We start from the raw sequence: 9,737 nt of genomic DNA, 5'->3' as shown, positions 1-9,737 counted from the left end.
GAAGTCTTAAATTCGATTAAATTAAACTAAATAAATAACAATTTTAATGTTTTCTGCAATGATCTGTTCATATTTAAACACACAAATGCTAAATTAAATATAATCCACAAGCTTGTGCAGAGTATTTTCTGTTTAATTGATGAATTGTACATGAGTAATGCAGTATATCTGGCTCAAATCTAACACATTTACAAACTCTCGCACTGTTCTGTACAGGTTATATACATGCGACATGTCCAACACTTCATATATACGCAGTATGACAACATGTACCGGTCAAAACAAGGAGGAAAAAAGGCTTCTGATTGGTCCTTGATATGTAATCTGATTGATTTGTGCAGACGTTAAAATTTCACACATTTATATCACATTTGTTAAACAGTAGATTCTAGACAAACGTATGGAAGCTCGTTTCAGCCATGGGATAAAAACATGATTGCAAAAGTTTGCCTTGTTTTCTCGCATTTCTGAAATATATAGATATATATAACTATATAACTATTAGAAATAGTTAGAATTATGGAAATAGTTAGAATTATGGAAATAGTCAGAATTGCGGAAATAGTTAGAAATGGGAAAATAGTTAGAATTGAAAAAAATAAAGTCAAAATTGTGAAAATAGAATTACAAAAATAGTCATAATCGCAAGAGAAAGTCAGAATATCGAGAAATAAAGTCAGAATTGTGAGAAATAGTCAGAATTACGAAAATAGAATTGTGAGAAATAAAGTCGGAATTCAAGAAATCAAGTTAGAATTGTGGAAATAGTAACAATTGCAGAAATACTCAGAATTATGGAAATAGTCAGAATTGCGAGAAATAAAGTCAGAATTACGGAAATACTCAGAGTTACGAAAATAGTCAGAATTGCGAGAAAGTCAGAATTGTGGAACTACTCAGAGTTACGAAAATAGAATTACAAGAAATATTTCAGAATTGCGGAAATACTCAGAGTTACAAAAATAGTCAGAATTGCAGGAAATAAAGTCAGAATTACGGAAATACTTAGAGTTACGAAAAAAGTTAAATTGCGAGAAATAAAGTCAGAATTGCGGAAATACTCAGAGTTACGAAAAAAATCAGAATTATGTAAATACTCAGTTACAAAAAAAGTAAAAATTGCGAGAGATAAATTCAGTATTGCGAAAATACTCAGAGTTACGAAAATAGTCAGAATTGCGAGAAATAAAGTCAGAATTACGGAAATACTCAGAGTTACGAAAAAAGTAAAAATTACGAGAAATAAAATCAGTATTGGGGAAATACTCAGTTACGAAAAAAGTAAAAATAACGAGAAATAAAATCAGTATTGGGGAAATACTCAGTTACGAAAAAAGTAAAAATTACGAGAAATAAAATCAGTATTGGGGAAATACTCAGTTACGGAAAAAGTAAAAATTACGAGAAATAAAATCAGTATTGGGGAAATACTCAGTTACGGAAATAGTCAGAATTGCGAGAAATAAAGTCAGAATTACTGAAATACTCAGTTACAAAAATAGTCAGAACTGCGAGAAATAAAGTCAGAATTACTGAAATACTCAGAGTTACGTATATAGTCCGAATTGCGAGAAATAAAGTCAGAATTACGGAAATACTCAGAGTTACGAAAAAATTAAAGGTTGCGAGAAATAAAATCAGTATTGGGGAAACACTCAGAGTTACGAAAATAGTCCGAATTGCGAGAAATAAAATCAGTATTGGGGAAATACTCAGAGTTACGAAAATAGTCAGAATTGCGAGAAATAAAATCAGTATTGGGGAAATACTCAGAGTTACGAAAATAGTCAGAATTGCGAGAAATAAAGTCAGAATTGCAGGAAATACTCAAAGTTACGAAAATAGTCAGAATTGCAAGAAATAAAGTCAGAATTACGGAAATACTCAGAGTTACGAAAATAGTCAGAATTGCGAGAAATAAAGTCAGAATTACTGAAATACTCAGAGTTACCAAAATAGTCAGAATTGCGAGAAATAAAGTCAGAATTACTGAAATACTCAGAGTTACCAAAATAGTCAGAATTGCGAGAAATAAAGTAAGAATTACTGAATTACTGAATTACTGAGTCACTATTTATTCAAAAAAACTCAGAATCGTCTAAAACAAATTTAGAGTAGTGAGAAATAAAGTCAGAATTGTACGACAGGTCTAAATGAGCTCCTTTATGTTTTAACCCACGGTGAACTGTGCTTCCATACTAAGGTACGCTTATCTTTACTAAAGTCCCATTACAAAAACACAAAAAATACGATTTCTACCCTAAAACATTCTCAAGTGCACAAAAGTGATCCAAACCGCTTCACATCAGTCCCGTCTAAACCCTTCATAGACATCGACACAGGATCTGCTGTGTTTATGACACACATCCACACGGACTCTACAAAAAAACACTAGTTTGCTTCCTCAGAAAGCAGATGCATTGATGGTTTGAGCTGAAACCGTCATAAAGACACTCCAGTTTGGGTTTGTGTTTCCCGCTCTGCCCCCTGCTGGACAAAGGGTGAAATGGAGGAAATCATTCACAGAAAATAACAAAAATGTGAAATATTTAGTGGACTTCTGACCTGCCTGATTGATTCTTTTTCACCTGAAACACAAAGTAAAGTACACTGATTTCACTTGCGCTTGTGTTCTGATGAAAAAAACTAAAGAAATGTGGGATTGAAATGAGGTGAGAGTGAATAAAATGATGAGTTTTGATTTTTGAGTGAGATTTTCAGTGTGATTTCGCTTTCAGATGCAGAAGGCTCTGGGCGAATCTTCTTGTTTGGATATGATCTGTGCATTTAAATGGTCATTTGATCATAAAAGTTTAATGTTTGTGTCAATATTAAAGAGAGCAGAATATTACAGTGTACACACACACACGGGCACACACACACATTTAATTAAACCATCAAAACAAACAAACAAAAATGAAAAATGAGTGTAAATAAAGTGTATGTTTTTATTCAGTGTGAAAAATAAAAAACGTCTTTTTTCCTACAAACGTTTGATTTTTGTTCCGTTTTTGATGCTTTAATACAAATTTAATAATCAAACATTTTAAAAATGTAATATTAAAACCAGAGTTGGGGAAAGTTACTTCTGAAAGTAATGCAATACAATATTGAGTTACCCCCAAATAAGTAACTAGTTGCGTTACTTAGTTACTTTTTATGGTAAGTAATGCATTACGTTACTTTTTATAATAATAATAACAATAACAATACCTTTTATTTATAGGCGCCTTTCAAAGCGTTCAAGGACACCTTCAGCATATCGCAAGCACATCATTAACACACACACATTCATTCATTCATTCATTTTCTTTTCAGCTTAGTTACTTTATTAATCCGGGGTCGCCACAGCGGAATGAACCGACAACTTATCCAGCATATGTTTTACACAGTGGATGCCCTTCCAGCTGCAACCCATCACTATGAAACACCCATACACACTCATTCACACACACACTCATACACCACAGCCAATTTAACTCATCAATTCCCTTATAGCGCATGTGTTCGGACTGTGGGGGAAACCGGAGCACCCGGAGGATACCACCGTGCCGCCCTTTTTTTTACATATATATTTGTACTGTTTAACCTATATATTAACCCTTTAGTCAACAGATTACACTCAATTTCTTTAGCAAAAAAACTAGTCATAAACTAATGAGTAGATTTTAAGTAACCCCTCGTCATCTGAATAGTTTCAATATTTAGGAATAATTCAGTGTTGTTTGTGTTTTTGCGTCTTAAAGAATTAATCAAGAATTAATGTCAAAATAATAAGACAACCGAACACAGAGGATGAATATTCTGCCGTCTGTAATATCGACACTCACTGTATATTTGTGCACGGGCCTCGGTCATGTCTCTCTGGTGTGTGCGTGTGTGTGTTTGTGTATGTGTGTGTGTGTGTGTGTGTGTGCATATGCATGTGTGTGTTTGTTTGCATGTGTGGTTGTGTGTGTCTGTGTTTGCATGTGTGTGTATTTGCTTGTGTTCGTGTCTGTGTTTGCATGTGTAGTTTTGTGTGTGTCTGTATGTGTGTGTGTGTGTCTGTGTGCTTGCATGTCATTGTTTGTGTGTCTGGGAGTGTGTGTGTGTGTGTGTGTTTGCATGTGTGCGTGTTTATTTGCATGTGTCTGTTTGTGTGTCTGGGAGTGTGTGTGTCTGTATATGTGTGTGTGTTTGTGTGTGTGTGTTTGCATGTGTCTGTTTGTGTGTGAGTTTGCGTATGTATATGGGAATGCATACGTGTGTGTGTGTGTGTGTCTGTATATGCGTATGCGTATGTGTGTGTGTGTGTGTGTATGTGTTTGCATGTGTGTGTGTTTATTTGCATGTGTCTGTTTGTGTGTCTGGGAGCGTGTATGTGTGTGTGTCTGTATATGTGTGTGTGTTTGCATGTGTATGTGTTTACTTGCATATGTCTGTTAGTGTGTCTGGGAGTGTGTGTAAGTGTTTGTGTGTGAGTTTGTGTATGTGTATGTGTGTGTGTGTGTGTGATTGCATGTGTGTGTGTGAGTGTGTGTGTTTGCATGTGAGTTTGTGTATGTATATGTGTATGCGTATATGTGTGTTTGCATGTGTGTGTGTTTATTTGTATGCGTCTCTGGGAGTGTGTGTGTGTTTGTGTGTGAGTTTGTGTATGTATATGTGTATGCGTATATGTGTGTGTGTGTTTGCATGTGTGTGTGTTTATTTGTATGTGTCTCTGGGAGTGTGTGTGTGTTTGTGTGTGAGTTTGTGTATGTCTATGTGTATGCGTATGGGTATGTGTGTGATTGCATGTGTGTGTGTGTATGTGTGTGTGTTTGTGCGTGTGTCTGTATGTGAGTGTGCTTGCATATGTTTGTTTATATGTGAGTTTGCGTGTATGTGTGTGTTTGCATGTGTGTTTGTACGTATGTGTGTGTGTGTGTGTGTGTGTTTGCATGAGTGTTTACTCATGAGTAAACTCATGAGTGTGTGTTTGTTTATGTGTGTGTGTGTATTTGGCTGCCTGTCCTGCGCTGTGAGGTATGATGGGAAGGTTTAGACTGCGCTCAGCGTTTGCTAACAGTGTGACTCTTTCTCTCTAACGGGGAAATATCCGTCTCTGTTGTGTGTGTGTGAGTGTGTGTGTGTGCTGTGCTGATGCAGAGAGTCTCCGTCTGCTGAAAACACCGCCTGCAGCTTCTCCTGCTCACGCCGGCTTTTGGGCAGATCTGGAGACGGCCGGATGAGAAACTGCACACGCTGAGGAGACAAAAACACACCGCTCAACATATGAAGCACACACAAACACAGCACACTACACGTGTCATGTGTGTGTGTAAGAATACTGTTCATTATAGTGGCAGACATATACATTTACATTCAGTCATTTAGCAGAAGCTTGTGTCCAAAGCGCCTTACAATTGAGGAGGCAAAATATACCGGCCACTATATTAGGTACACCTGTCCAACTGCTCGTTAAGGCAAATTTCTAATCAGCCAATCACATGGCAGCAACTCAATGCATTTAGGCATGTAGACATGGTCAAGACGATCTGCTGCAGATCAAAGCGAGCATCAGAATGGGGAAGAAAGGGGATTTAAGAGACTTTAAACTTGGTATGGTTGTTGCTGCCAGACGGGCTGCTCTGAGTATTTCAGAAACTGCTGATCTACTGGGATCTTCACGCACAACCATCTCTAGGGTTTACAGAGAATGGTCTGACAAAGAGGAAATATCCAGTGAGCGGCAGTTCTGTGGGCGCAAATGCCTTGTTGATGCCAGAGGTCAGAGGAGAATGGCCAGACTGGTTCCAGCTGATAGAAAGGCAAGAGTAACTCAAATAAGCACTCGTTACAACCGAGGTCTGCAGAAGAGCATCTCTACACACACAACACGTCCAACCTTGAGGCGGATGGGCTACAGCAGCAGAAGACCACACCGGGTGCCGCTCCTGTCAGCTAAGAACAGGAAACTGAGACTACAATTCACACAGGCTCACCAAAACTGGACAAGAGAAGATTGGAGAAATGTTGCCTGGTCTGATGAGTCTCCATTTCTGCTGCCACATTCAGATGGTCGGGTCAGAATTTGGCCTCAACAACATGAAAGCATGGATTCATCCTGTCGTGTATCAGCGGTTCAGGCTTGTGATGGTGGTGTAATGGTGTGGGGGAGATTTTCTTGGCACACTTTAGGTCCATTAGTACCAATTGAGCATCTTGTCAACACCACAGCCTACCTGAGTATTGTTGCTGACCATGTCCATCCCTTTATGACCACAGTGTCTCCATCTTCTGATGGCTACTTCCAGCAGGATAACGCACCATGTCATAAACCCTGAATCATCTCAGACTGGTTTCTTGAACATGACAATGAGTTCACTGTACTCAAATGGCCTCCACAGTCACCAGAGCTCAATCCAATAGAGCACCTTTGGAATGTGGTTGAACGGGAGATTGGCATCATGGATGTGCAGCCGACAAATATACAGCAACTGTGTGATGCTATCATGTCAATATGGAGCAAAATCTCTGAGGAATATTTCCAGTATCTTGTTGAATCTCTGACATGAAGGATTAAAGCAGTTCTGAAGGCAAAATGGGGTCCAACCTGATACTAGTAAGGTGTGCCTAATAAAGTGGCCCGTTAGTGTAGTTTCATTTAGTTACTGATGCCCAATAAATATATTAAATAAAAAAAATATATATATAAAAATATAATAAAGCAAAAAATAAAATAAAATAAATGATAAATAAATAAATGCATAAAACCCAAAATATTACAAATAAATAAATTTTAATAAATTAATAATATAAAGAAATATAACACAAAACTATATATATATATATATATATATATATATATATATATATATATATATATATATATATATATATATATATATATATATAATTAAAAATAAATAAATAAACAACTGTATGTGCTGTCAAAATGTGCATTTTCATTCAGAATTTACATTAGATTTATATATAAATAAATAAATTCACAAATGAAAATGGTATAACATACTACTATCAGAACGCTGGTTTTCTAATAAAGAAATAAATAATTAAATATATACTGTATGATGTCAAATGTCCATTATATTCATACAAAAACATAAATATGTGAGTAAATAAATAGCAGCATGCTACTGTAATAAGGCTAGTATGCTTTAAATATATATATTAAATAACATTAAAGAAAAATGCTAAAAATATTAAAACAAATAGAACATCATTCTGTATCCTCACTGTATGTACTGGTTATCATAGGTTTTATTTTTATGTTGATAAATTAAATCATATCTATATGCAAATGAAATATATACACACATAAGTAGAAATTTTAATTATATATAATTACAAAATTATGTCTACAGCGTGCACACAGTGTTTAATCCTCTGTATGGTGCAGTGATGCTGCAGTGTTTACCTCCATCAATGACCCTTTAGTGGTGCTCAGTCTATAAACGACCCAGAGCGGCACACAGATCATAGAGGACAGCGCCAGCATCCAGCCCAGCGCGTAACCCCACCACGGGTACACATACTCATTATTATACTTCAGCGGAGTGTACTTGATCAGAGAGAATGCAAAAGTGCCCTGAAACACACACAAAAACACTCCATCAGCACAATAATGTGTGTCACTGCTGCAGTCACACCAGCAGAGGGCAGCGCTGGGTTTAAAATCAGGAGGAACTCACTAAACACCTGAGAACAGGCTAGGAAAACATTGGAAAATTCAGGATATACACTTTTATCAAAGGTAAAGAACTCACAAAACATGTGGCAGGAGTGAAGAAGAGCCAGCAATACTTAATGTATGGGCCAGGACGATAGCCAATCATGTCCTCAATATTATCATAGAAATGATTCGCACCTGAAAAACAACACAAAAATGACCAAAAAGTGAAAGTTTAATTAGTTAGTTAAATTTTAGTTAATTAGTTTAATATCCAATAAACTGACTTTAATAATAATTCATATAATTTCATTTAAATAATATAAAAATGTTAATACATAAATTTGATTTAGTTTATAAACATAATAAAATATGTATCGTTATAAATGATATTATAATTTTTACATAAAAGTGCTTAATAATAATATAATAAATATATTTAAAAATATCATTTAAAGAGTGACAACGTGAATGATGCAAGTTTTTTTGCATAATTCATAAATATAATTTACAAAGAAATATAAATATTATAAAAATTACTTGTGTGATATAATTCGAAAAACTATAAATGTATTAATTTATTAAATAAATAATATAAATATTATAAAAAATACTTTTGTAAAATAACTCGAAAAAACTATAAATGTATTAATTTATTAAATAAATAATATAAATATTATAAAAATTACTTGTGTGAAATAATTCGAAAAAACTATAAATGTATTAATTTATTAAATAAATAATATAAATATTATAAAAATTTCTTGTGTGAAAATATTTGGAAAAAACTATAAATGTATTAATTTATTAAATAAATAATATAATATTATAAAAATTACTTGTGTGAAATAATTTGAAAAAACTACAAATGTTTTAATTTATTAAATAAATAATATAAATATTATAAAAAATACTTTTGTGAAATAATTCAAAAAAACTACAAATGTATTAATTTATTAAATAAATAAGATTTTTTAACTTACTTTCAGTTATAAATTAAACAGTTCATTTTATCCACTTAAAATATAAAATAATTTGAAAAAAATTATAAATACAATATAAAATATATAAACCTCATAGACAATTACATTTATAATAGATTTATAGTTTATGCAAAACATTATAAACATAAAAAATACAAATACATAAAAACACAATCTATAAAATATCAAGTTAACACTAATTATTTATTACTTAACATTTTTTTTGATTCATAATATGATAAAATATGTGTCGTTTATAAAAAATATCATAAAAACGATCAAAAACAAAGAGCATCTCACCATAAATCCAGGCAATGCAGACGGTCTCGAAGATGGCCACAAACAGTAGACACATGCCACTGGCAGCGTAATAGTCAAACAGCTGGAAGACGTACATTCCTCCCTGAAACATATAATTGTAGTGCGATTTAGACACTGATATTGTCATTATAGAGCAGTGACGACACTGATATGGTCATAATTGTGTGGTGTAGACACCGATATCATAATTATAGAGCAGTGTAGACACTGATGTGGTCTTTACAGAACAGTGTATACACCGATATTGTCATTTTAGAGCAGTGTAGAGAATGATATGGTCATTACAGAACAGTGTATACACTGATATTGTCATTTTAGAGTGGTGTAGACAATGCTATGGTCATTATAGAACAGTGTATACACCAATATTGTCATTATAGAGTGGTGTAGTCAAGGATATGGGCATTATAGAACAGTGTATACACCGATATTGTCATTTTAGTGAGCTGTAGACACCGATATGGTCATTATAGAACAGTGTATACACCAATATTGTCATTATAGAGTGGTGTAGACACTGATATGGTCATTATAGAACAGTGTATACACCAATATTGTCATTATAGAGTGGTGTAGTCAACGATATGGTCATTATAGAACAGTGTATACACCGATATTGTCATTTTTGAGCAGTATAGACAATGAAATGGTCATTATAGAACAGTGTATACACCGATATTGTCATTTTTGAGCAGTGTAGACAATGATATGGTCATTATAGAACAGTGTATACACCGATATTTTCATTTTTGAGCAGTATAGACAATGAAATGGTC

General features: G+C 34.0%; 1 protein-coding gene across 3 annotated transcripts in view; it reads right to left on the bottom strand.

Moving 5' to 3' along the window:
* Nucleotides 1-112: 112 nt before the first annotated feature.
* slc6a13 (solute carrier family 6 member 13) overlaps nucleotides 113-9,737 on the bottom strand; it is a 48,096-nt gene continuing 38,471 nt past the window's right edge. For all 3 annotated transcript variants that reach the window (XM_056452121.1, XM_056452122.1, XM_056452123.1), the window contains exons 12-15: nucleotides 8,941-9,043; nucleotides 7,755-7,855; nucleotides 7,406-7,576; nucleotides 113-5,229 (exon numbers count right to left, since the gene is read on the bottom strand). In XM_056452121.1, the coding sequence (XP_056308096.1) occupies nucleotides 5,047-5,229; nucleotides 7,406-7,576; nucleotides 7,755-7,855; nucleotides 8,941-9,043 (558 nt within the window). In that variant the 3' untranslated portion in view covers nucleotides 113-5,046. The remainder of the gene's footprint in view (nucleotides 5,230-7,405; nucleotides 7,577-7,754; nucleotides 7,856-8,940; nucleotides 9,044-9,737) is intronic.

Source organism: Danio aesculapii, chromosome 25 (assembly GCF_903798145.1).
Source record: "Danio aesculapii chromosome 25, fDanAes4.1, whole genome shotgun sequence".
NCBI classification, from domain to species: domain Eukaryota; kingdom Metazoa; phylum Chordata; class Actinopteri; order Cypriniformes; family Danionidae; genus Danio; species Danio aesculapii.
The sequence above is the reverse complement of the archived record's forward strand: the minus strand, read 5'-3'. Positions and strand labels throughout refer to the sequence as shown.